Source organism: Monopterus albus, unplaced genomic scaffold (genome assembly GCF_001952655.1).
Source record: "Monopterus albus unplaced genomic scaffold, M_albus_1.0 scaffold129.1, whole genome shotgun sequence".
In the NCBI taxonomy this organism is placed as follows: domain Eukaryota; kingdom Metazoa; phylum Chordata; class Actinopteri; order Synbranchiformes; family Synbranchidae; genus Monopterus; species Monopterus albus.
Window position 1 is genome coordinate 513,449 of NW_018128009.1, and position 27,332 is coordinate 540,780.

The following is a 27,332-nucleotide window of genomic DNA, read 5'->3' on the forward strand; positions in this document are numbered from 1 at the left end:
TATTATTTTTTTTTTTTACTCAAATTTTCAGACTGAGCTCCTTTTAGATTTCGTCTTCTAAGACCACACATGTTCATGCCTGGACCACTCCTGTGATGCAGAGGAACTATTAGAGCATCTGGGAATCAATATATCTCACTCCACTACCAAACCAAGAGGAGAAAAGTGGCTGCTCTCTTATAACTTTATTATATCTGAAGCTGAAATGGCATTAAGAGAGGGAGCTGTCTTGACACACGCCGAGTGAAATAGGCTGACCAGATTGTACCCACTCTGCTTTCTCCCAACTTCTATTCCACATTCCTCACCCACCTTCAAAGATTTAGCAAAAACTCCACCCAGGAAAATAGAGGGAAAAGGAGGAGTGACAGAAAGACTACAGTGCCAATTAGTGAAGAGAGAAAAGAAATATTTTGCCTTTATATGGCCAGTTGTTAGTGTTTATGATCTCACAGTGAGATGTGTGAGAGCCTTGAGTATTATGCTCTTGCAACGAGTAACGTTTTTTCCTAAGACTGGCACGCACACACACTCATATAGACTGTATAAACAGAGCAGCCAGTGAGTGCTGAGACACCCTCATCTGGCTGTATGATCTGGCAGGAAGTGTATGACCCAGTGACACATACTGGGTGAACTGGAATATTCTCTACTTCTCTGTCTCACTCCTCCCAAATCTCCCAAAGCGCATGTCTCACACTCTGATGCAAACGCTGAGGTAAACCAAGAGGAATGGTGCCAGCAGTGTGTGTGGACCAAAGATATGGTGACTCTCAGCATTCCAATTCAACGTCACAGGAGGATGCCTGATAGAGCTCATGAGTCAGGGATACAGGCAGCTCCCATCACGGATGTAACAATGACAGTAGTTAGGAGACTCTGTGGACTGTGGGGTGAACCTAAGGAGTTAATAAAATAATAGGACTTTGTAATTCCAACAACACTGATCTTTAGATGTGGACATGCAATTACATCTGGTTTGAAAACTGATTAAAAAAAAAACAACAACAAAAAAAAAACACGATTAGAAGGCAATGCATCTACATTATGTGAACAATATTTTCCTAATTGTAAAATTATCTGACAAGTTAGGTGCAACTACAGAGTACAGTAACTGAAAGATGTACACAGGACACCTTAGGATAAATATCACAATCACACAGTGTCCAGTAGAACTTGTTCCTGGCTTTGTGGAAGCTGTTTCAAATCCAACCAGCCAACTTTTTGCAATAATAATTCTGATATGCTTAGAAATCTTGAGATCTTGACTAGAATTTAATTAAAGCTCGATGGGTTTAAACCATGCTTATTCAAACAACGTGGCTGTAATGATGGACCAGCCACCCCCAGGTTTGTGGGGTTGAGGAGATTTAATTATTTGAACATCTGTGTTCAAGTTATAAGTAATCATTTTGTTTTGCCCTGAATTTCAAACATTTCAAAATGCCCAGGTCCACCTACACCCCTTCCAGGGTACATCTGTGTGTCTGGCAGCAGTGCTGTAGACCAAGCTCTATTCCTGTCCCCAGGGAAAGTGGAGCTGGGGCCACTGAAGTATCCATCACCATTACAACTTCCTCTGCATGACCTAATGGAGATGAGAGGGGCTGGCTCATTGCCAAAGCTGGCTGCATTGTATTCTGAGTACAATGAGAAGCAGAAGGGAAGTACAGAATCACTCTGTGTGTGCGCGCGTGTGTGTGTGTGCTCCCTGACGTTTCTAGCTTATTTGAGTGTATGTACTCTCTTAGGAATTCATAAATGTACTCAGGATGACTGAGTACAGGATGATGTGTGATAGAGAGAGAGAGAGAGAGAGAGAGGTTGGACCTGTTGCTGCTGAGTGGTGGTAAATGAGCCTCGGGGCTGAAGCTCTATAGGAAATGCAGATGCACCCAAAATGGCTGTAAATAGATCTGAGCCCTCCCACTAGAGCCATGTGGCCTATTCAAAGATGAAGCCTTTTGTGTCAAAGGGACCAAAACCTCAATCAGGGAATCAACTCATCCGGCAGACACTAAGTGGGCTCAGTAAGACAAAAACTGATAGAGAGAACTGTGAGGAGAGAGGGAGGAAAAGAATAAAAGGGCACTAAAAGCTCTTCTCCTCCCCCCGTCTTTAAGTCAGCTCCCAGGCTGGCCAACCACAAACAATAAACCAAAAGTTGAGGAGCATCTGCTGCCTCTGTCTGAAGAAGAGGATAAAGGAGTGAGGGATCCAGTCTTTGACTCGTTGATATTACCCTATTCATTCAATAAGGAGCTCAAGTTCACAGTCAAAATCCTTTCCCCTGCCACAAGCTGTTGCAAAAGAAACCGAAATTTACAAAAAACCCATGATCAGAAATTGTAAACTGAAGTGAAACAGAAATCAACAATACCATTTGATATCTCCCCAATCACAGTGACCGCTTAGTTCCCCAGTCCAAACTCAGATTAGCCAGCTGTCTGCCACAATAAGTTACCAAAGTTGTTTTGGGCAATGCTAATCAATTATAACATGGTCCTCTAAATGTGCTGCATTGATCTGCCACTCCCAATATCACGTGTCTCTGTCATATATTGACAAACTGAGGCGAGCTGCTGTTCATCTGACTTCCCTCTGAGGTATATATATGACCCGATATCACACGTGGATTATTCCAGGTCAAACAAAAGCAGCACACACTGCACAACCTAATTTAAAGTGAGTCGAAATCACTCCTCCGAGGCCTATTTGTGCCAGGACGTTCTGCTGTTGCTCGAGGCAAACCAGCACTAACTTCACCCACAGCCTTATGAACTACTTTATGTACAATTCACAGCAGGTCAGTTGCACAAGAGGCCCATGTCTCACCACCACTCACCACCATGGTTTGATTTACATGTAACACCCTTATTCTATCAACCAGTCAGTGAGACCTCAATGACCAGGGTAGAAAGGGGAGCAAAGAAAGATTTGAATGAACCACAAACTATTATGAATGCTTTTAAATCAACCCTATCCAAACCTCTTACAGCACGCTACCTGCACATGTAAATATACGTACAAGTTCTCCCCAAATAATCTTAGCCCTGAAATATCTGCCTGGCACAAGTCCCCAGGCTCTCTCATCCAGATCTTAATACAGAGATAAGATGATGCATAGCAACCAAGATGGTGAACACAGATTTGGGCTTTCAATCAGCATAATGAGCTGCACATTCAAAGCAACATCTTCCACATGAAATACACCAGGCTAGTGAGGCCATAGCATGTATGACTTAATGCAACCCAGAAGGCTCCGCTCAGGCTGTTCTGGGATTCCACACTAGTTTGTGTTGACAGGGAATTCCAGACAGTTTTCCAGCCCACTCATCTCAGCCATGTTGAACTAACAGACCAAATTAGACCAGTGTTGGACAAATACAGTATAGTGAAAACATGCAGAACACCTTCCTTAAAATAATTAAAAAAAAACTGGGGCTGGACAAAATAATACAAGCACCGGCACAATATCATATAATGCCTCAATAAATTCTACATTTGCAAAACTCTTTCATGTTTGATCAGATTATGCTACAGAGATAATTAGTTAAATTCTTCAGATTTTATTTGACCATTTAGAAGGAGAAGCTTCATTTTACTGTCATTGTAACACGTACAACAAAATTTTGATTGGAGCTGAGGGGCCCTGGGCCGCTGCATGCATACGCGCCGCCATCACAAGCAACTTGGGGGGTTCAGTGTCTTGCCCAAGGACACTTCAACACGTGGACTGCAGGCACCGAGATTTTAACCTTTAACCTTCCGGTTTGGAGCAGCCATGTCCCAACCGGAAGGTGCTTAGTTTTGGGAAATCCTGCAAAAGTAGGTTCTTGCGACTGACACAATGGTTTCATTTCAGCCACTGGCTACTACTGTACAGTCAGTTTTAAGAAAGATGTCTATTGCTCCTAGCATCAACAGTCATAGTTATCTTTATCACTAGATTATCCTAAACAAATGTGAATATTTGCACAGTGTATTTATTTGATTCAGGCGCATTTAATATTAGATCAGCAGTGGCTGCACAACATCCAGTTACGGAAACACTTCCTTCCCGTTCAGCGTGATAAACTACAGTACATGCAAAAAAAAAAAACACAAACAGACAGTACACCAGCTGGAGACAAGGGGCAGCTGCAAGAAGAAATCAGGAAGAGGAAAAAAAAGACAGGAATGAAGGGAAAGGCGGCAGACAGAGGGGATTATTGTACACGCTTGCTCATGTGGGCTACCCCACTTTAAAAGCACTTCCCAAACATGACTCCATTGTAGGGCCAGAATAGTCTGCACTGTGCCAAGTTCATAGTACTTATTTAAAATCTGTTACTAATGTCACCTGTGTATGTAACACATGCCACACAATACAGTGCAAGTACACAGGCACACACTTTTCTTTGTTCTTAGCATCTTAATCGATGCTTTGACCCGAGTTTAAACCTAAATGTGGGATGAAAAGGAGACAAAAAGCAGTAGGAGAGCCAACTATAAAGAGCTAGCAATGACAGATGCATAATGAAGGGGAGTTAAAAGCGAAAAAAAAAACAACCTAAGAAACGATAGATTACGTTTGGTGCAGCGAGCATAATCTACTGAAAACATCTTGGCTGTGGTGAGTTCTATATGTTTGGGTGCAGATTCACAGAAAGAAGCAGACTGGAAGGTAACAGTAAAGAACAACACTCATGCTGAAAAATGTTATAGGAGCATTATTTAAAAAAAAAAAAAAAAAAAATCAATCCAGAGTGAAAAGACAACCCCACTAAAGCTATTTTCCAAAAACCACAACTTTGTCTTCTACTGTTCTCTTCTTTATTTTGTATGGATCACATCATGTCTCCTAACACCCTCCCCCCTTCAGCCAGACATGCTGAATGACTTCCATCAGATGAAATGTAACTTACAATACATATGGAGTCATTCATCAGTGACCAGGGTCTGCACAGTAAAAATAGAGCAAAAACAAACAGAGGAGAGTGGAGCCTGGCCAATGGAGTACCCAGCCAAGCTCTACTGTTCCTGCTCCATCTCTTTCTTTCCATCTCTTACGCCATCTGTGCCTCCTTAGCCTGTACTCTTCTGTGCTTTGATGCTTCTCTTGTCACTCTCCACAGCCCTTCAGGCATCCAGTGGTGGGACTGAAGTGCAGTCAGCACACTGCAGAGTTCAACCCTAATGTTGTGCCAGAAATAGCCAAAATACATGACTCATATTGATATAACTGGACTGGAAATATATGTCAAATGCCAACATCCATCCCAATAACAAGAAAACAGAATGAAGTACTTGAGATACATTACACAGTGTTTACTTTCACAAAGAAAACCAAAGCCGCTTTCACACATGAACTCTGGACTCTGTCTGTGGAATCAGGTCCAGGCTGTGTCCAGAGTTGCCCTTTCACACATGTAGCACACAACAGGAGGCAGTCCGTGTCAGACATGTTCTCACTCACTGGAAACACTCCGTTTGGTTTATGCACTGGGGGTGCGCCTGAGTCGTGCATGCAGGAGGAGGTACATGACGCAGTCATGTAGCCGGTTTGTAATTTGATCATAAACAACGGAGTCTCTTGCCATTCCTTAAATTTGTCCAACAATTATGGTGCCAGCTCTTAACAGAAGTTCCTAAATCTCGTCGTGTCTCCAGTTAGATATTTTCATTAATGTCTTCATTGTTAAATACCACTTTTCTTCACCATCAGATGTTTGTATGCTTCTGGTTTTGCGCTGGTCACATGACAGAACGTCATCGACATGCCCACTAGCTCCATGTGAATACTCCGAACTGCACGCTGCTGCATCCTCACATGAACTCACTCCGGCTCGCTCGGATCTTACAAGGGCACTGTAATAGGGAGCTGGCAGGATAAAGTGTGCTTAAGGTCCGGGTCGACTGATTATCCTCCAGGTAATGTCTGGAGAATTTCAGGGTTCCAGTGCATGTCTGACAAAGGATCAAGACTGGTCACAAATTAATCCAAGGCAAATCATTAAAAAAAAAAAAAAAAATCAGGTCATATAAATTACTTTAAATGAAATTTACATACATTGAAATGATCTGATCAAACTGTAATCAAAGCAATAATATGGATAAAGTGGAACAAACACCTTGTGATTTTACTTGCCAGCACAATAACATTATATGTATTCAGTTTCTCTCTCAAGTTTGAAGGGCATTTTAGACACTAAACTAGCTTAGACACACTTTAGACAAAGCATAGCTTCGAATGGCACTATATGCACTTCCTATTCCAGTCCAACACCTTACACCCACCTCTTTAAAAGACTGCTTTGATTCTGCCTTGGCACGTTTAATGGGAATGGTCTGTCACCTCTACCACCTTGCCTGCCTGAGATTATTAAATTTTTCCTCCCAACATTTCAAGTGGAGAAAGTAAGGAATGATGCTGAAGTCTAGTATTTACTAAAACTTGTCCATAACCCTTAACCAAGATCTAAACAAGTTCAATCAAATTTGTGCCAATATAACTAAGCCTTTAAAACTTGGGAGGATTCTGGTGGAATAAGTATGAGATTAAGTTTCATTCCCTTTATTTGTGAATCTCGGCTCCGATGTATTTGAATCTCCGCAATATGTGTGGAGGTGCAAATGCAGAGTATTTTAATAAGTAAACAAAAAGAAATAACAGCTTTATCTTCTGTTTCCCTGATCGTTACACAATCACTTTAGATGCACCCACAGTAAGTGAGCATATTTATCTGTCATTCAGGCAGGAGTTTGTCAGAATGTACATAACTACTGTAACACTTTGAGGGCATTAAAATAACAGAAACTACCTACACCAAGTCAGGAATTCACAATTAGTTACTCACGGCAACTGTGGGACTTGTATGGTTTGACCAAACAAATGAGATGAGGTAAATGAAAATCTGTCAGTTGTGGGAGTGTTTTAGATAAAACAGAAAAACCACAAAAGTTTTTATGACTAGTTTCTGAAAACTTTCTATCATTTCACATAAATGTAGAGGAAGTGATAGGAATGACATTTCGATAAACATAGTGACAGATACTCAACGCAGTGCATCTGCTTTGCCCTCCTTAGCTATGCATATTGATCCTATTTTGGCAGACAGAGCTGAGCTATGGTGCAGTGTGCAACGGCAAATGGAGCCTCAGGGTGTGCCCTCTCTCTCCCATAATCCAGTGCCAAGGGACAGGATCAGTGACTGCTGAGAGGTTGGAGGGGGAGGTTATAACATTCAGCCATCAACTAGTCGATCTGTTTCCACATGCTCTTCCTGAGGGTGACCACTGCCACTGAGGGGGTGGCTGTAAGAGAAAGGCTGCAACACAACATGTCAGACTTTAAAATCAAAGCTTCAGGCACAGACTGGAATTTAGTTTCACAAAATTGTTGGTGACCAGTAGCAAACAAAGTAGCTTCCAGACAGCAGCCAGTGCCGGAGCTAAAGATATAACATGTACATTACCACCAACATACCATATGAAATCAGTATGCTCAAGCTGTCTCAAAGTGGTTTTAAAGAAATGTCTTCCATGGTGTTGTTAGACCACCTTTAACTTCACTGTGGAAAATTCTTGAGTGGTATATTTTGGTTAAAACCTCTGCTCGGCTTATAACCACAAATATGCAGATTTGGTATAATCATCAGAATCAAGCTTTGATCCAATCATCTTTACTTGAGGCACAACAAACAAATGCTCTCTAAGTAGGCCATCCCTAAACAGCTGGCCTCCCCTTTCCTCACTTATACCCTATCATTACAGCTGGGTCTATTTATAAAGCCCATAAATTCAGCTTGCCACATAGAAAACGTCAGTTACCAAGGGGTTTGTGGAATTGATGACTTGAAAACCTCATCATTCTGCCTCTGCTCACACAGACAGCCTTGCTCACTAACTTCTCTTCACTTGCTCTGTACATCTGGTCAAGCCTCTATAAAACACAGGTCACTCTGAATCCACACCGCAAAGCTTTCTTCGCAGCTTTTTGCAGAATATAAGGCTTTTTTTTCTCTCGGTCTTTCCCCACAGGGAGGCAGACCCTGGAGCATTCTTGTCACATTATTAGAAGCACTGACACACTGTAGGTACACAGACGTGCATACATATGCTCCCATTTCTGCCCTCCTTATTTCAATTCATCCCCTTCATCTGTGTTCATACACCTATCCACAGAGGCAGAAGTACTCAGAGCCTCTACCTAAGCACAAGTAGAACGCAGTATATAAATACTCTGGAGCTAATTTTAACTTCATCTTATAGGCCTATATGTTGAAATACTGTTGGATAACTTGTGAATTTCCTACCAGGGATCAATAAAGTCTTATGATCATTTTTTTATTCATCTTATTCTGAAAAGTAACTGGTAAAATTATTACTAAAGTTATCAAATAAATGTGACGGAGCAAAAAGTACAATATTTGCCTCTAAAAATGTAATGAAATATGAAGTAGCAGAAAAAGGAAATACAAGCAAAGTAAAGATACCCAAGAACTGTACATACTTGTATTTACTTGAATAAATATACTTAGATACTTTCCACCACTTCTTATCCAGCTTGCTTTACTGAGAGAACGGGGAACACCGACAGGAATCACCCAGGTTTTACCCACCACAGCCTGTTCAAATCAGCTGCCAACACCTGCGATGAGATGATACGGAGATAAAGCCCCTGGATTCTGCTATCCTAACATTGAAAACACTAGCACCTGAACCAGCCCACAGGTTCACAAAAGGCAGAATGACACCTAGCCCAGCCAACCCATGTCTTGTTGAGTGGAAGTATGAGTAACAAGAGTATACAGACATTCTCCTGATGAGCACAACAGGTAAATAGACACACAAGCCTGTACATGTCTGACTTTTGCTGCCAAGCCCATGCCAATGAGTGCTTCACAATACAGTAGCTAACAGTCTGACACTTGGGCAACACTGTTTTTTTTTTCCTCAACATTTACAGGGCCATATCTTTTAAGAGTGTAGCACAAATAAAAAAACATACAATTATCTAGTCATTGTGAAATCTGTGTGCATCTTGTAATGCATTATTTCTCCCTTAGTTTCTACTAATACAAAACCTATTATCTGAAATAATGATTGTGAATTAACTGTTTATCCACCACTTACACTACTCACAATAAAACATAGGCTAATTAGTGTTTGCCTCATGACAGTTGAGCTAGCTGGTCTATCTGATCTACTGAGGCTGTTCTTCGGGGCCATGGGGACTGTAGGTGTCTACGTAATTCCACAGGTACATTGTACATCATCTTAGTGCAGTACTGTACACCAGGTGGACATGGAGGCAACACATTTGCAACAGGAGAAAGTTAACCATCCCCACACTTTCTTCAGATTTTACACATATTCACCAATCAATGGGCTGAAACTAGACAAAACTGCTGAGGTTGGCCCCACTAGCATACAGCCATCAGTGTGACCTAATTTCCTTCACTAACCGCAGGGTGCGTAGTGTTGTACCCGGTAATTTTTACCATACTGACTCTGAGAGACGAGACAGTCCAAGTAACTACAAAACAGTGCTGATTTATTCCATGAACACAGGTAAAAAAATCAACATTACACGCTCAGGCATCTTGCACCTCCATTCTGCACGCAGGCAGATGAAAGACCCTGAACCAAACCAGGCCTATACATTTATCTCTTCGGTTGGGCTAGCCCCATACTACACAGAAACGTCAAACCGTGACGCCACCTGATGTGCCAACTATGCAGCTGGCCATAGCATTAGTCAAAACATGAAGTAAATCAATGTGTGTGTGTCTGTTGGTTAAGTGGTGTGTAGCTAAAAACATTCTCACAGACCTCTAGTAACATGTCGTGACTTAAACATAAGAACATATTATGGCTAAGGCTACAGTTATACACGTCGTAATAATAATATTAAACACCCTGTCTGCTGACAGTCATCAACTCTTCTCTCTGGTATTCTTGACCAGAAATACCCTGCAGAAACTCATAAGCAGGCCTAAGCATTTAACAGTCTAACTAGACATCCTATCTCCACTAAACATTTCTAATACATAAAGTATCTATCCAATATCTATCTGACTAAAAATACCTAACAGTAGGAAAGCTGCCTCCATCCTCAAAGATCCCACCCACCCCCAGCACGGACTGTTTATACCCTTACCCTCCGGTTGGAGGCTCAGAAGTGTGAAACACAGGACCTCTATGCTGAAAAACTCTTTCTTTCCCTCTGCCATCAGACTCCTAAACAGCTGACTCAGGATCTGCCTCATGTAATTCCATCTGTACTGTTTACATACTCATTTTGCACATGTATAATTGCACACTCACTGCTGAGTATTTACACTCCACGGCTCCCACGTAGCATAAATTCTCTCTACATTATATTGTGTTCTTGTTGTATTTTTATTGTGCTTCTTTCACTTGCTGCTTTAAAATGCCTTAGATTTGTGTTATTGCCTATTTAGATTTGTACTATTACTCATCTACTTTATATTTCACTTGTATTATGTGGCATTCATGTGGACGGCAAAGTAAGAATTTCACTGTACAGGGAAACACGTTTCCCAGCTGTGCATATGATAAACACTTTGACCTTGACCTTTGACCAAATTGCGAGACATCAAACAGTGAGAAATCAAATACTTTACAAGCAACTGTAGAAACTTCCAACACATTCAAACCTAAAGACTCATACGTAAAAGGCAGAGGTGGTGTCAGAACCATTGGAACCTCTGCAAAGTAGCTTTTCCTGTCCACAACACAAAGACATCACCCACATCTCTTAAGTCATCAGCTAAAAAAAAAATATGCTTATAACACAAGACACCCATAACCATGAAATTTCGTGACATCAGTATTAAAATAAGCTGGTATAATTATAACCATTCTTCAACCGCTACTTCCTACTTCCTTTTAATTTCATAAATTCTGTTGCTGACTGTAGCTGTGGCATTACAGCAGAGAGCAGCTTCCTTGAGAAGCATCATATGAGGGCAGAGACACACCAAGCCAACAGTCAGCCTACAGCCACCATCAGGGCATAGGCGAGCGCCTATGGGGGCTAGTCCTCCCAGTGTGTCCTGCACCGTTTGCCCCAGTCGGTCCCTGTTGGCAGCTTTGACATGTTGAATTGATGTCAGTGATCGGGCCTCGTTGGTGAGAGAGAGACCACTCTGGTTGGCTATTGAGCTTAGTGACTCAATGAACGAGAAGAGAATGGTTCAGGAAAGCCCATTCAGCCTGTTGTTGTAGTAGCCATGATTTTACCCATTTAGTGCAGTTTCTTCTCATGTTTCCCCTCCATAACCTCCTTTCTTCTCCCACAGCCAAAAAACCAAGGGCAGAAAACAGCCATTTCATTTGAATGACGCACTAGGTCTGATTTAGTTGTTGAAAATAAACCTGAATGTGAAAATTTGGTCTGAAGAAAGTGTTGAGTCTCTCCTTGAGTCTCCTTGGAGAAATACTGGCACAGATACGAGTGAGGCAATTATTTTTTCACCTGCAGTTTCACACAATTACATCCATCAGGATGTGTAGACCTATTACAACTCAGGGCCAAGCTAGAGACCTAATTGGTCGTCCACCCCCCTCCCCCATCTTGTCTTCAACCACTGACAGCTCCGCAGTGGGGTTTGCAGAGTACAAACCATTAGCAGGGGGCCATATGGCCCTTTTCTTTCAAAGATGGCAGAGAACCATTCTGTGGACTGTGTGAGTGTACAGATGCATTGTAAGTGAGTATAGCATAAAAAGGGCTGCAATGCAACACAGATTCATGGGTTTTGTGTTTACAGCCATTTGAAAGTATGCTTGATCACTGGGGGACGACACATTTTGCTTAATACTGCATCTCCAGTTACGATACAACTCATATAGATCTAAATTTCTAATTAAGGCTGTGAGACAAGAAGCATTTTGATAAAAGTAAATTTAACTCTTAAGTGTTCTCTGATGGATTCAGAGGTTAATTAGATTGTGAATATAACAGATGAGGGCCCTGCCTGTACTTAATATGCATTTGTTTCATCTGCAGCACAGTGTAGCCGAAAGGCCCTAAACAGCCACAAACATTCATTTACAACACCACCACTAAATGCACTACATAGAGTGATTAAATAGCAATTACTCTACAATGCTAAGGGATGCCAATATTTTTGACAGCCAAAATAATACACATGCAAGGTCTTATAAACTGCATAAATTAAAAGCTATCTATATTCTGTTCAATGTCATTTCAGAGTTGGGTCTTATTAGAAAAGCTGCCAGAATGTGCTCCTCTTTTTAATTTGATGCCATATGTGTATATATAATGCAATGATGAACTGTGGTGTGGTTTTTAAATCCAAAAACAGACTGTCACGGACTGTTTTGTTATTTCTGTGATTAATTGTCTGAGGTGTGGTAGCTCGGGAGAACTGATTTTAAAACAGATAAAGATAAACACATAAAAAACTATTAGGTGTGTGATGAGATCTCGTGATATTAAATTAAATTTCTTGATGAGGCTAAAGCTGTCTCACAATATCAGTACATAACAGAACTAGGCTAGTATGACACGAGTGTGACAATGTATTCACATTGGTCCAGCAAAAACACAACCCCCTGCTGTATTTGAGAGCATGTGCAGGCATGTACATGGCCATATTGTGATGCATCAATGGGAGTGGCTCCATCTCTAGTCCATGACTTTCGGTTAGTCATGCTGCTAACCTAGCCTACTCCATTGGCACCAATTCTACCACCCGTGTGTCTGCAGAGATAGATGAAAAACACCATTTAATAATACTAACGAAAGGGTATGGCTAGTTGTTTTAGTGTGTTAATTGTGGCCCAACTTCAACAGTAAATAGCAGTGAATGCTCATGCTAATAAGGTAAACAAAAGAGTCTCCTTCCGGTTAGTGTCCACATCCCAATCGTCCCCCTACGCGATCTGTCAACGCAGTGCGGTGCGGTCAGGGTGAAAATAGCATAGAAGGTCACACACAGCTTCATTTAGAAGTTAGAAACTAATGCACATTTCATATACAGTTATAAGGTCTGAAGAGACTTGAGTGAAATCATACAGGAGAGAAGCCAGTCAGTTGAGTTTGTGGCAAAATCGTTTACAGTACCTGCATATCGCTGTCTGCATATGATAATTCATACTCAGAAAGTAGAATTGAAGTGACATTCATTACAAGATGATTAATTAAAATATTTCGAAATGTACCTGCGCTGTTTTGCATTTTGTGACTTTTGGTCGAATAAAAGACTATTTTTCCAGTCATCTGTTTCGACATTGATGATCTCTTATAAACAGTGATGAAATATCATCTCATTCTCATGAACCCAATATCGTGTATTGTCTCACCTCGTGAGCTAAGTGTATTGTCACACCCCTACCACTACATGACTTGAAATAAAAGCATGTTTGACAGAGTTCAAAACACCTAATGCAGGTATTGTTCCAAGCTGGCAATAAAACAAAATGAACACATGTGTCTAACATACCATCCAGTAGGTGATATTTTTAACTTTCCTCTCTTTAGTTTGACAGCTCATTACAATCCATCCCTCCAGAGATGGAGTTTCCAGTGTGACAGGAGAAAGGGTATATACATAACAGAAGCATAATGACATTACTTGCTAGTTAGGCTGCTGGAAGAACGCAACTGTTTTCGGAGGAGGAATGGAAACTTTCAAGTGAAGTGCATATGTGCACAACTTGTATGTTCCTATATGCATGACAGATTTTTCCACCACCCAGACACTGTCATGTAACAAGAGCTTGGTCCTGCAGTTAGGTTTTGGCCAATATTCTACTGTATGGAAGAAGAAACTACAAAATGATCACATCAATGGCGTTTTGGTGATTCAACTACATCTCCCAGTCATACCTGTTGACCTCTAAATGGATTTGGTGACAATGATTTCACATGATTAAAGCTGTAAACCAGGGATGAGCGGTGGAGTGCAGTGCCAGACAAAGTAGGCAGAGACAGTCACAGCTGATATTACTCAGCCAGACAGTCAAACAAGTTCAATTACATGAAAAGCAGCCAAGGCTGAAAAAAGCAGCATTTAAGCTATGTGATTAAATCAAAATGACAACAGTAGCATATCTCCCAGTTTTAAGCAGATCTGTTGCTCCATTATTGCAGTATTTTACTACCTGACCCATCACTGCAATCAAGGTTGCACTCAGCCATAAATTGTGCCCCATGGAGGGCACATACTAACACTTACGATACAATGGTAATTTGGATAAGCTCAAGCTACCCCCTTCTAGACACTTCTGGTTAGATTTAAGTCAAGGACTCAAAAGTCTGCGTCAACAGCCCAACTCCTTTGGAGCTGTTTCAGAGATCTCAGCGAGCCTTGTTGACTCCACCAAACAACCCAGTCACACATAAAGTCACATTGTGCACCAGGCCTGGGGACATCACACTGCAGTAAATCAGCCTACTCTCTCGGCTCATTCACCCACTGGATATGTGTCAGAGCCAAACCAGCGACCTGCCGTTCTCGCCTGTTACAGTAAATAGCAATTACTCTACAATGCTAAGGGATGCCAATATTTTTGACAGCCAAAATAATACACATGCAAGGTCTTATAAACTGCATAAATTAAAAGCTATCTATATTCTGTTCAATGTCATTTCAGAGTTGGGTCTTATTAGAAAAGCTGCCAGAATGTGCTCCTCTTTTTAATTTGATGCCATATGTGTATATATAATGCAATGATGAACTGTGGTGTGGTTTTTAAATCCAAAAACAGACTGTCACGGACTGTTTTGTTATTTCTGTGATTAATTGTCTGAGGTGTGGTAGCTCGGGAGAACTGATTTTAAAACAGATAAAGATAAACACATAAAAAACTATTAGGTGTGTGATGAGATCTCGTGATATTAAATTAAATTTCTTGATGAGGCTAAAGCTGTCTCACAATATCAGTACATAACAGAACTAGGCTAGTATGACACGAGTGTGACAATGTATTCACATTGGTCCAGCAAAAACACAACCCCCTGCTGTATTTGAGAGCATGTGCAGGCATGTACATGGCCATATTGTGATGCATCAATGGGAGTGGCTCCATCTCTAGTCCATGACTTTCGGTTAGTCATGCTGCTAACCTAGCCTACTCCATTGGCACCAATTCTACCACCCGTGTGTCTGCAGAGATAGATGAAAAACACCATTTAATAATACTAACGAAAGGGTATGGCTAGTTGTTTTAGTGTGTTAATTGTGGCCCAACTTCAACAGTAAATAGCAGTGAATGCTCATGCTAATAAGGTAAACAAAAGAGTCTCCTTCCGGTTAGTGTCCACATCCCAATCGTCCCCCTACGCGATCTGTCAACGCAGTGCGGTGCGGTCAGGGTGAAAATAGCATAGAAGGTCACACACAGCTTCATTTAGAAGTTAGAAACTAATGCACATTTCATATACAGTTATAAGGTCTGAAGAGACTTGAGTGAAATCATACAGGAGAGAAGCCAGTCAGTTGAGTTTGTGGCAAAATCGTTTACAGTACCTGCATATCGCTGTCTGCATATGATAATTCATACTCAGAAAGTAGAATTGAAGTGACATTCATTACAAGATGATTAATTAAAATATTTCGAAATGTACCTGCGCTGTTTTGCATTTTGTGACTTTTGGTCGAATAAAAGACTATTTTTCCAGTCATCTGTTTCGACATTGATGATCTCTTATAAACAGTGATGAAATATCATCTCATTCTCATGAACCCAATATCGTGTATTGTCTCACCTCGTGAGCTAAGTGTATTGTCACACCCCTACCACTACATGACTTGAAATAAAAGCATGTTTGACAGAGTTCAAAACACCTAATGCAGGTATTGTTCCAAGCTGGCAATAAAACAAAATGAACACATGTGTCTAACATACCATCCAGTAGGTGATATTTTTAACTTTCCTCTCTTTAGTTTGACAGCTCATTACAATCCATCCCTCCAGAGATGGAGTTTCCAGTGTGACAGGAGAAAGGGTATATACATAACAGAAGCATAATGACATTACTTGCTAGTTAGGCTGCTGGAAGAACGCAACTGTTTTCGGAGGAGGAATGGAAACTTTCAAGTGAAGTGCATATGTGCACAACTTGTATGTTCCTATATGCATGACAGATTTTTCCACCACCCAGACACTGTCATGTAACAAGAGCTTGGTCCTGCAGTTAGGTTTTGGCCAATATTCTACTGTATGGAAGAAGAAACTACAAAATGATCACATCAATGGCGTTTTGGTGATTCAACTACATCTCCCAGTCATACCTGTTGACCTCTAAATGGATTTGGTGACAATGATTTCACATGATTAAAGCTGTAAACCAGGGATGAGCGGTGGAGTGCAGTGCCAGACAAAGTAGGCAGAGACAGTCACAGCTGATATTACTCAGCCAGACAGTCAAACAAGTTCAATTACATGAAAAGCAGCCAAGGCTGAAAAAAGCAGCATTTAAGCTATGTGATTAAATCAAAATGACAACAGTAGCATATCTCCCAGTTTTAAGCAGATCTGTTGCTCCATTATTGCAGTATTTTACTACCTGACCCATCACTGCAATCAAGGTTGCACTCAGCCATAAATTGTGCCCCATGGAGGGCACATACTAACACTTACGATACAATGGTAATTTGGATAAGCTCAAGCTACCCCCTTCTAGACACTTCTGGTTAGATTTAAGTCAAGGACTCAAAAGTCTGCGTCAACAGCCCAACTCCTTTGGAGCTGTTTCAGAGATCTCAGCGAGCCTTGTTGACTCCACCAAACAACCCAGTCACACATAAAGTCACATTGTGCACCAGGCCTGGGGACATCACACTGCAGTAAATCAGCCTACTCTCTCGGCTCATTCACCCACTGGATATGTGTCAGAGCCAAACCAGCGACCTGCCGTTATCGCCTGTTACAGTTAACTAGGACGACTGTGAGAGAACCAGCGTTAGTAGTTAGCTCCGTTTTTGTCCTAAACGGGACATAACCACTACTTCCAACAGAAGACGATGAATGCTGATAGAGTCAGGAGAGTCACAGAGCAGCTGCTTCACAATAGCGTCCTAAAACAGCCCTGTCAACGCTGGTAGCCACAAAAATGAAACATACACCCTTTGACACAAATAATCCAAAATATTTCGACTAATTCATACATTACTGTGTAAATGTTTGCTTTAAAGAACAAACTTATACAAAGCCCAGCGCTAGAGCAAACAATATGGAATGTAACGTTACCTTTCCCGGCTGGTGTTCTCATTGTCTCGGTGAAATCCTTAACTGCATTCCCCACGATTCAACCAACTGCTGAACAAAGAAACGCTAATGAACGCAGTTTCTAGCTTTGTGGGTTGTTTTCCCCTTCGATGAAACCAAGACTATGTGAAGCAGGCTAACAACGGTGGAGTCCCATACAGACAAAGCTCAGAGGTTGGGTCGGTTTGAACCTTTGAAACCGAGGCGGAAAAAAACATTAAAACGAACCGACTAAAAACCCATAGCTTACTTATACGCTTGAACTAAACAAAGAGGAGTAGATAAAATTGGCTCAAAAGTCCACTCTTGCGGCACATACTGTGTGGCTTCAGACCGGCTAACAAGCTAGCCTGTGGCTACTTCCTTTCTTTGCCTTAATAACAGCCAGCTACAGCATGAGTGCGAGAAAAGTTGAGGAAAAAGACACAAACCAGATTGTGTGTAATGAATGCACCCTGTTGATCTGGGCAATTGTTGAAGAATGGCGCCCCCTGCAGGATTACGACGCTAGTACTAGACGATAGCACCATGGCTCTGGATTTAGCACAACTTAAACCAGCTTGGACTCTTTGAGAAAGTGTTAAATAATCAGTATTCGTCTTAAAACGTGTAGATAAGATGTGTTTTGTGACTAGCAGTTGGTGCCCGTTAAACACTTCTTGATATAAAAATCTTTTTTTTTTTTTTCACAAAAATTAACAAAATGTTGAATTTGTCCAGGAATGTCCAAACTTGCATCCAAGTGTGTGTATAGATACTTTATTATTTAATTCTGACAGTTTGTAAGTGTGCATTTATGGCGTGTTAATTTAGTGTTCCTTTCTGCCATTACTGAAGGTAATGCAATATGCTAATGCAATATTCTTACTGTTAAATTACTGTTTGTAAACTGATTTATTATTCTTTGCTTGCATTCAGTTATGTCTGCCATCCCTATTTAGGACAATTACATTTTTCTAAAGGAAAAACAACTCTTGCCTTATATGACTTCCAGCAGTCTCACAAGGATGCTATACTTTTTATATACAAGAAAAGTGACTGTAATACTGTTTTGTGGCCACCAGATGTTGACACCATACAAGTCAGTCATCTTTTTCTAGGAAACTTTGAGTCTAGACTGCAGCATCATTTGTTTGAAAAACTGTGGGTTGTTTTATAAATTGCACCACTGGCCTGAATTTCTCACCACAGTATAAAGCTTTATTTTGTGACCAGTAACTTCTCAACCATGACATTTTTTAAAATTCTGGCTATTTATACAGTTCTGATATTTGTAGCTGTTGCCTACAATGCACAATAGAAATTGACATCAAAAACCCACAACAGGAAGGGAGGTGGCTTCCCTGAATCTTTAAACCTCCACTAATCAATAGTTTTTATATTAACAGTGAATCAAGTGGCTTTGTGTATAAAAGAAATGGTAATGCAGTAAATGTGTAAGTATGCAATTGTTTGCTTATATGTAAGCCATGACAACTTTGTAATTAATTATTCTAGGGGTGGGGCAAGGCCAGAGAGAGCCAATAGTCTGCAGGTTTTCATTCCAGTCTGTGACCGCAGCATTAGCTCTTTTCCTCTAGAAGTGTTGGTTGCAATGAAAACCCTCAGACTGTTGGCTCTCCATAGAACACGTTTGTCCACCCCTTATTTTACTGCATCTCATTTTCAAGTAATTCTGCCCATGTGCTTAGACCAAAGCAGCAAATACCAAAGCTGAACACTAAAATTAAGCCACACAGCCATTTCCTGATACAACAGATAGCTACTATTAGAACTAGTGGAGCTAAATAAGTGTGGATAACAGCTGGACTACTGATTGAGCCATGACAGTCAAATTGGTTTTGTTTTATACCATGCATGCAGCATGATATAAAATATGAGGCAAAGATGTCCCCAGCTGGGAGTAAACAAGGGGCACAGCCAAATTTAGCAAAAGAAAGCACTATGTGTGTCTCATTGTTATACTAATTAAACAATTTGAGTCTTATCTTGAGTGTCTCAGGGTCCCCTGATAGACTAGTGGCTAGGGCGCAGTGCTCCCACCGCTGCAGCCCAGGTTTGAGTCAGGGTTGTGTCAGGAGGGGCATCCAGTGTAAAACACATGCCAAATGTCAACATGCGAATCATCAGTGTGATGATTTGCTGTGGTGATCCCTAATAGGAAAAAGCCAAAAGTGACATTCAAACAATTTGAGTTTTAATAATGCATAGGTTATTATTTCATAGAACTAGAGGTTTCATTTACTTTTTACATGCATTTTAAATGTGCCACCCCTCTCTGAGTCTCTGCCCCAGGCCCGGTCGCCTGAATACCGCAGCTAGGACTAATGGAATAGGACTCCGGTTCTATTTTGTGGGTTTTCTCTCTAGCTGTCGGTGGGACCAGCCATGGCAACTTAGCTTAAGCAGATATAATGAAGCTATAAGGTTGAGCTAAGCTGCGGAGTACTTACTCTTGGCTTGGGTGAAGGCAGCATGAATTCTGGCAGATAATGGAAACAAACAAACAATGTCAGTACAGAGCAGACAGTTGAACAGAACCAGAAAACAAACTACAGTCCACACATGGGTAGGCAAACAGAGAACAAGGGAAAGGAAGGTAGAAGCCAGAATAGATGCTGACAAGTCAAAAAGATACTTTAACAACAATCTGGCAAGGAGTGACTGCTGGCTGCTGCAAGAATAACAGGGATAAAACAGGCCAGATTCAAAACCGTGAGTGAGACTGTGACACAGAGCCTTATACCCACTAATTGCCCAGTGGTTGGTCAAAACGCCATTTTACATGGCTTCCATAGGAATGCTCACCCAAATTTTGGTCTATTTAACTGAGTACTGATTAAACAAATATTAGTTTGTGTAAAATCCAGGAGGTGTGAAATCATTCAACCTAGAGCTTTTAAGAAAACACTTCCATGTATATGAGTTATAAATGAAAGGAAAAAAACCAACATAATGTGTCCTAGAAAGGTCATATCCTTTTCATACTCATCAAACCATTCAGTGACCCCTCGTGCCCTATGGACAGGGGCACTGCCATCTTGGAAGAGACCACTCATTCATTCAGGTTGTTCCTGGAATGTTTCACCAGTCTGTAGTAGAATCTTGTTGTCTAGGTCTTTACTCTGTGAAAGATAATGTAGGTTTTTTTCCTCATCTGATCAAGCATTGCTTATTATGTACCATACCATACCATACCAACTTTATTTATAAAGCACTAAAAACAACCAAAGTGGACCAAAGTGCTGTACATTGCAATAAAACAATATACATTATAAACCACAAACAACAATATAAAATATAATCAATCAAATGACTAAAATCAACACAAAAATATCAAAATGCCAGGGAAAATAAATGAGTTTTTAAAAGAGACTTAAAAACAGACAGGGTAGAGTGTATTGTTAAGTAATTATATTAAAAAAGAACAGAGTGCCCTGATAACTGAATGGCTTTAGTTCATGTCACATGCTGCAGCTGCAACATTCACAGTTCAATTCTTGCTGTGGACCTTTGTTGCTTGTCCTATTCTCCATTTCCTGCCTTGGAATTTGAAACCCTCGTTCTGAATGTATTGTAAATGGTAAATGGTCTTATATTCATATAATGCTTTTCTTTGCATTACAGCATACTCAGAACCATTACAACAAGAGCCTAAAGTGCCGACCCTGCTTACCAGTGAAAACACACACACACATGGTTCGGAATACGCAAGATGTGGTTAGAGTGCCATTTGAAGTTCTATTTTCAAAGAAAGGGCGTTTTCAACAGATGTAGGTGTTGTTAACACCTCAGGCTGCTGTTGCCTTCTGTGTATTTTGTTTTTAAATAGTATTTTTCTTTTCCTAATTTCCTTCAGAAAAAAAAGCTGCTTCACTACAGCATCATTATAGAAGTAGTATTCAACCAGCATCGAACTGTTTACAATATGGTTAGTAATGCATGTCTGCTACTTTTACATCTGAAGACAAAAAGGGAAGTTGTGCAATCAATTAACTACCTTTGTTTTGGCGCGACTGGTGAATTTTATGCCTGATTACATTTCCACAATGTAGGTCAAGAACCTCACAGTCATATTACACTTGTATTGTTTCTTTATTTACATGCACAACCTGGTCTTAGTTGTGAATGGTACAAACTGAAGAACTACTGAGCTATCAACATATCGAACATATTTGTGATGGACATAGAAGATGACATATAATACTCACTGGCACATTTTCTTATTTAATTAATAAAATACTAACAACTGCTATGATTCACAATATTTTCTTATGAACACATCTGGGGCATGATTATACTGTAGTTCTATTTTCCCAGAGGTTTCATATGACTTCTTCTCAGAGCAGACTAGTATACTTTTGAAGCATTTGACAAATGATAATTATAGTGCAGTGATACAATTAGCTGCACTTTGCTGAAAACCCGAAAGAGATAATGATAGCTTTTTGAAAACTCCACTCTGATGGGCAAATGTGTTCGGCCACAAGCTCTGGTTTTGCTCATATTTGAAAAGCAGTTTCTTGATTTTGGGTCTGGCATCATTTTATGGTGCTTGCAAGATGCCTGATGTGCTGGTTCTCTGTATATTATGTGTTTATGATTGACTAGAAAGTGATCATAACCTCAGTGACACTGCCCGTCTTATGGCATGTGGTTAGGGTCTGCTGGGTACATGGTCTAAGGTTTGCTGAAGTCAAGTGTGACATGCATATAGCGTGGAATGAATAGTGTGACTGTGGCTGTCTACCCAAACTAGCAACCACAGCTGTGTGTGATGAGATGTATGAAACCCTCTATCTGCAGGGTGGGGCACCTTTCCATCTGATTGGGAGTTCCTGTTTTTCTCTTTTTCTGAGAAATATTGAGAAAAAAAACAAATTTAATTTGAGGCTTTTGTAATAATGCCTTAACTAGCTATCATGGTCTTGTAAGTGCAAGTGATTCTTGCCCCATATCCTTAAACATAGTGAGTCATGTCACTTTGCAGAAGGCTTTAAACTGGTTTAGTGTGGCATGTGTTTTGAAAAAGCCTTTCCTGTATAAGCTTACACTTGAGCAATGGCATATGGCATCTGATGTGCAGTAGTACATCTGTGTGATGTTTCAGAAAAATATGATCATATTGATGATGCCAGAAAAAAATAGCAAACATTGTAAACTCTATATTAAAATAAAAATACATCTTCTGCAAAAAGTAGTAGATAAACATCAAACAACATGTGAATTTTTTGTGAAATTTTAAAACTGTAGGAAACTGTGAAATTCTCACAGTTGCTTTTTCTCTTTACAAGGTGATGGAACAAACATGGCAATCTTGCTGTTGCATATTGTATGTGTGTGTGTGTGTGTGTGTGTGTGTGCGTGTGATGTGTTTTGGGTGGGGTGTATAACTATGTAACCTTCTACTTCCCCATCAGAAGTGTGCTGCAAAAGGCTGTACTCAGCTACAACTGCTGTCTTCTCAAATACTCAGCATCACCACCAACAGCCAGAGTAAGTACTCTCCACTGCACTGACTTCCCTTCACTCTATACCTCTGATAATTACCTGTGATTACCTGTTTTCAACACATAATAAGATACAATTAGAATACAGTATTAAATATTTGATTTTTTAAATAGATTTCACAATTTCAACTTAACTTTTTTGGTGTGGCACACAGTCCTCGGTGTGGATAACTCTGTGCCTTTTTAAGCTTTTCTTCATTTGAAACTATAGAAACCTTATGACAAAACTTTATATTTACAGGTCATTTTTCATTAACTGTCTTTGATTAAGTTCACTGAGGAGGGTAAAAAAAAACAACCACAAACCCAAAACTTGTGTTTTTGCTATTTTGCAATTATTTATAATTATAGCAGAACTGTAAGCAAATGTTTTTTAGCATTCTTGTGCGTATTTTTTCATGTAGTGATTTAAATTCCCTCTGCAGGTGCTCGCTCATCCTGTGTTAACCACAACTAGGTGGAGTGCCAGGGCGCACGGGCCTTTTAAACTGATTGAAGTGTTGTAATGAGGATGCACACAGTGCCGTTATAAGAACAAGGAGAATTTTTTGTTTTCACAGAGATGCCTTGTTGAAATTGTTCTAATTTCTTCTTCTTTTGTCTTCTCAGGTGTGCGCTGAGCACAGACAGAGAGCTCCAGTGGTTAGAGTGTGTCAGCCTGTTTGATCACAGGAGTGTCACACTAATTCCTGTGCAGCTCGTACCATCTTGCTTCAACCTTTTCCCACCCACAGCCTTGATCTTGACCAGCCCAGCTGTTGCTATGAATGTCTTCTCCTCCCTCACCTCCCCCTCCTCCTGCCCCAACTTGTACCACACACCCAGTTACCGCAGCAATGCCACCACTGCAGCCGCTGAGATCAGCCATGTGATTCTGAGGCATTACAACCACACTGGCCGCCTGCAAAACAGGACCATCTCAAACACCCAGAACCATATCAGTATTACCATGGCCATCTTTCTCTTCGTCAGTGTTTTCATCATCCTGGAGAATCTCCTGGTGCTGGTGGCCGTCATCTCCCACATCCGCCAAAGCCGGCGATGGGTTTATGTCTGCATTGCCAACATCACACTCAGTGATCTCCTCACCGGTGCCGCCTACCTGCTCAACATCTGTATGTCTGGCAACAAGACGTTCTACCTCACCCCTGCTTTGTGGCTCTTCAGGGAAGGGATGCTATTTGTGGCCCTGGCAGCTTCCATATTCAGTTTGATGCTGATTGCTGTGGAACGTTACACCGCTATGATGAAGCCACTGCCCCAGAAGCCAGCAAAGACGACCTACTACAGGATCTATGGCTTGGTGGCACTCTGCTGGGTTTTGGCACTAGTGATTGGCTTCCTGCCCTTGCTGGGCTGGAACTGCATATGTAGCCTAGATGAATGCTCCACCCTCCTCCCTCTCTACTCCAAGACCTACATCTTTTTCTCCCTCTTTATCTTCTTCCTCATCCTCCTGGCTATTGGAGTGCTCTATGGTGCCATCTACTGCCATGTACACAAGAGTGCACAATTGGGCCCCCAGCGCAGTCGCAAGCGCTCCTTGGCTCTGCTTAAAACTGTGATCAGCATCGTTGGGGTCTTTATGCTGTGCTGGGGGCCACTGTTCCTGCTGTTACTGGTGGATTTCTTTTGCACCTCCCGCCACTGTGCACTTCTGTTCAGTGCTGACTATTTCATCTCCCTGGCTGTTCTCAACTCTGCCCTAAACCCAGTCATTTATGCCCTGGGCAGCAGCGAGATGAGGAAGGCTATTGCTGAGTTGCTGTGTTGCTGCTGCCTGAGGGCCGGCCTCTGTCACCCAGATGCATTCACATCCAAGGACACCAGCAGCACCTCAGAGAGCAGAAGGGACAGTCTGAGGAACAGTTTCAACAAGGTCAGAAATCTGACTGTGGCATCCCCACCACCAACGCCAAGCAAGCCTCGCAGGGCACCCAAAAAATGTAGGCTGAGCTCCACCACCAGCTGCCTGTCAGTTTCAAGTGGTTAAACCACAATGTGCTCCCCTCCCAAGCAAACACAACCTGTGTGCACTGACACACATCTAACCGTTTCCTCCAAGTTTTGCTTTGAATGTTTACTTTTGTGCCAGCAGGTACTTGCAGTAATGATTACAGCCTGTCAGAAAACCTGATAAAAAATATGAAGTTATCCTTTCTTAAATATGGCATTATTCTTTTTTTGCAGCTCACAATATTTCTTTTGGTGATGCTTGTCACTTACGTAAACAAACTCTCAGAAAGTTTGATAAAATATACGAAGTTATCCATTCTTAAATATGACTTTATCCTTTCTTTGCAGTTGACAATAGTACTTTTGGTTATGCTTGTCACAGATTTTCAGTATTGATTTGTTTTTGCACGTTAGATATAATACAAGTGAAACGTTTGGAGACACTTTCCCCATTGAGTTGAATGAGAAACCTAACCTTTGAGTTTTTGGTACAGTACTTTACTTTTACTTTTTTTTTATAGATTTTAAAGCACAAGAACTTTGATCTGCATATAAGTTAACTGAGAAATGTCTTATGGGAAAATATGTTGTATTGCATTGTGTTTTTGTATTTTGTATTTAGCCTTGTGTTTCACTATATACTGTACATACAAAAATATGAATAAAGTTTATTTTGCTTTAAGTACAGTATGAGTGCACTCTGTTTTCAGTCTAGTTCTTCTGCTTTCCTCTAGAGGGGAGACACATCATCAAAGCCTTGACTGCTTTCTGGGGGTAGACTGAATTAATCAGTTTTCCCAGACTGAAAATTTACATTACACTGACCTCAACACAAGTGCTTTACAGTTTTCTAGATTTATCATAGCTAAATTTTACAAATCACACCACAATTAAATGATATATATTTTTGTAAAAACACAATGTTTGCTTGTTCAATCCGTTTAATGAAGGAGCACTTTAATATGCAAAACATGTAACTGTACATGAGAGGAAATGTTTTCTAATATAGTTTTATGAAAGGTTTGTCTTCACTGTTAGACCTAACAAATTTTCAAAAGACCTCCGCCATGTTGTTCTCCCCTCTGCTTTTCTGACAGGATGACTGATTGAAGTTCAGTGCAGAGGAGGCGAGGGCTGGGACTGCAGCCCCAAGGGCACACACTGCCTGGACTAATTGATAAATTCATTATGACTGTCTGGCAGGGTAGATAGATAAGGTTTAGCAGATAGTATGCACCTGTAGGTTATACAGACTATTGTACTGTATACTGTGTACTGTGCTGCACTGCTGCTGGTGAATACTGGAACAACATATTTTGTTGTGGACTGAGATTGTAGGAGGTATTTTCACAAAACCAACAATCTGCAATTCTGCAAAGGCAAAGAATGCAAAAGTACCTGTGTGGCAGTTTCATTATGTATTTCACAATGAAACAGCCATTGCAATGAAGCATAGCTACAAGGGGCAGTCCCACTATGTGAGAACTCAGTAGCATATACTATTTGAAAACATTGAAGATGTGAAAGTTTCCACTTTTAGCATAATGTGATTTCTTTCTTTCTTTTTTTACTTCCTCAAGTACCTGTTCTCACGCTGGAGTAACGGCCCAGTTCTCAAATGACAAGGAGTGACTATTTACATTTGAAAATCTTTAGTATTTTTTGAACATTAAATATTCCTGAGAAAATAAGCAACAAATTAAGTTAAAGTTTTAAAAAAGCATCCATACTTATTTATTAAGTGGTTAACTGAAAAATTCAGGTGATTTGTAACAGTCTGGTGTGATCTCTTCAGATTAAATTGACAATCTACAAACAATATAAGCAAACAACCCACCATGTTGCTAAGTGATAATTGATGCTCAGAAGTTTGCGCCATCACTTTGACCCAACTAAACCCCACCTACATTAAACCAGTGAGAAGAGCACAGTCAGACCTAGCAGAATATTGTTCTAAATGCATTACAGTGTCCCTGTAGACCAGAATAATGAAGCCCGGACTCATTTTCAATTTAGTTTCAGTTGCATTAGCCTCTCCAGGAAGTATATTTTCAGAGAGGATTTTAAAAGAAACCCAAACATGATACTGAATTTTTCTGTACCTAGTCTAATGGGTAAGAAATTACACTGAGTGTATAAAGGGAAGAACAGAAGCTAATCTGGAAAAGAGGTGGGACTTCAGCTCTACAATAAACTGTATGGTGATGCAAACAAGGAAAAATAAAATCACTGTGTTCAGCAGCTGCATAAAGATGCACTGCACAGCAATTCATCTTAGCCACACTGGTGCAAAGATATCAACAACTAGAATCAGAATCAGCTTTATTGGCCAGGTGTGTCAGACACACAAGGAATTTGACTCTGGTACATCAGCTCTCAATGTGTATGTACATATCCCCATGCAAGGGGCAAGTAAACACTAAACCAGCATAAGGCTGTGTAATATAACAAAATAAGGAGTATTAACAGGCAGTAAATAATGCAGACAGACAAGGAATGCTCATTGAAATGAGATAATAGGAATAAAAGGAATAGAGTACTTAAAAATAAAAAACTAGAATAAGAAATTATAAAAAAGGCAAGTTAACTTTAAAAATAATTCACCCCCTTATCAATAAT

General features: G+C 40.6%; 1 protein-coding gene across 1 annotated transcript; it reads left to right on the forward strand.

Moving 5' to 3' along the window:
• The first annotated feature begins 14,212 nt into the window (after positions 1 to 14,212).
• s1pr4 (sphingosine-1-phosphate receptor 4) lies at positions 14,213 to 25,194 on the forward strand. Its single transcript, XM_020612974.1, has 3 exons — positions 14,213 to 14,222; positions 22,668 to 22,743; positions 23,367 to 25,194. Exon 3 carries the CDS (start codon positions 23,521 to 23,523, stop codon positions 24,748 to 24,750), a length of 1,230 nt encoding a protein of 409 aa, XP_020468630.1. The 5' UTR covers positions 14,213 to 14,222; positions 22,668 to 22,743; positions 23,367 to 23,520; the 3' UTR covers positions 24,751 to 25,194.
• Positions 25,195 to 27,332: the final 2,138 nt, after the last annotated feature.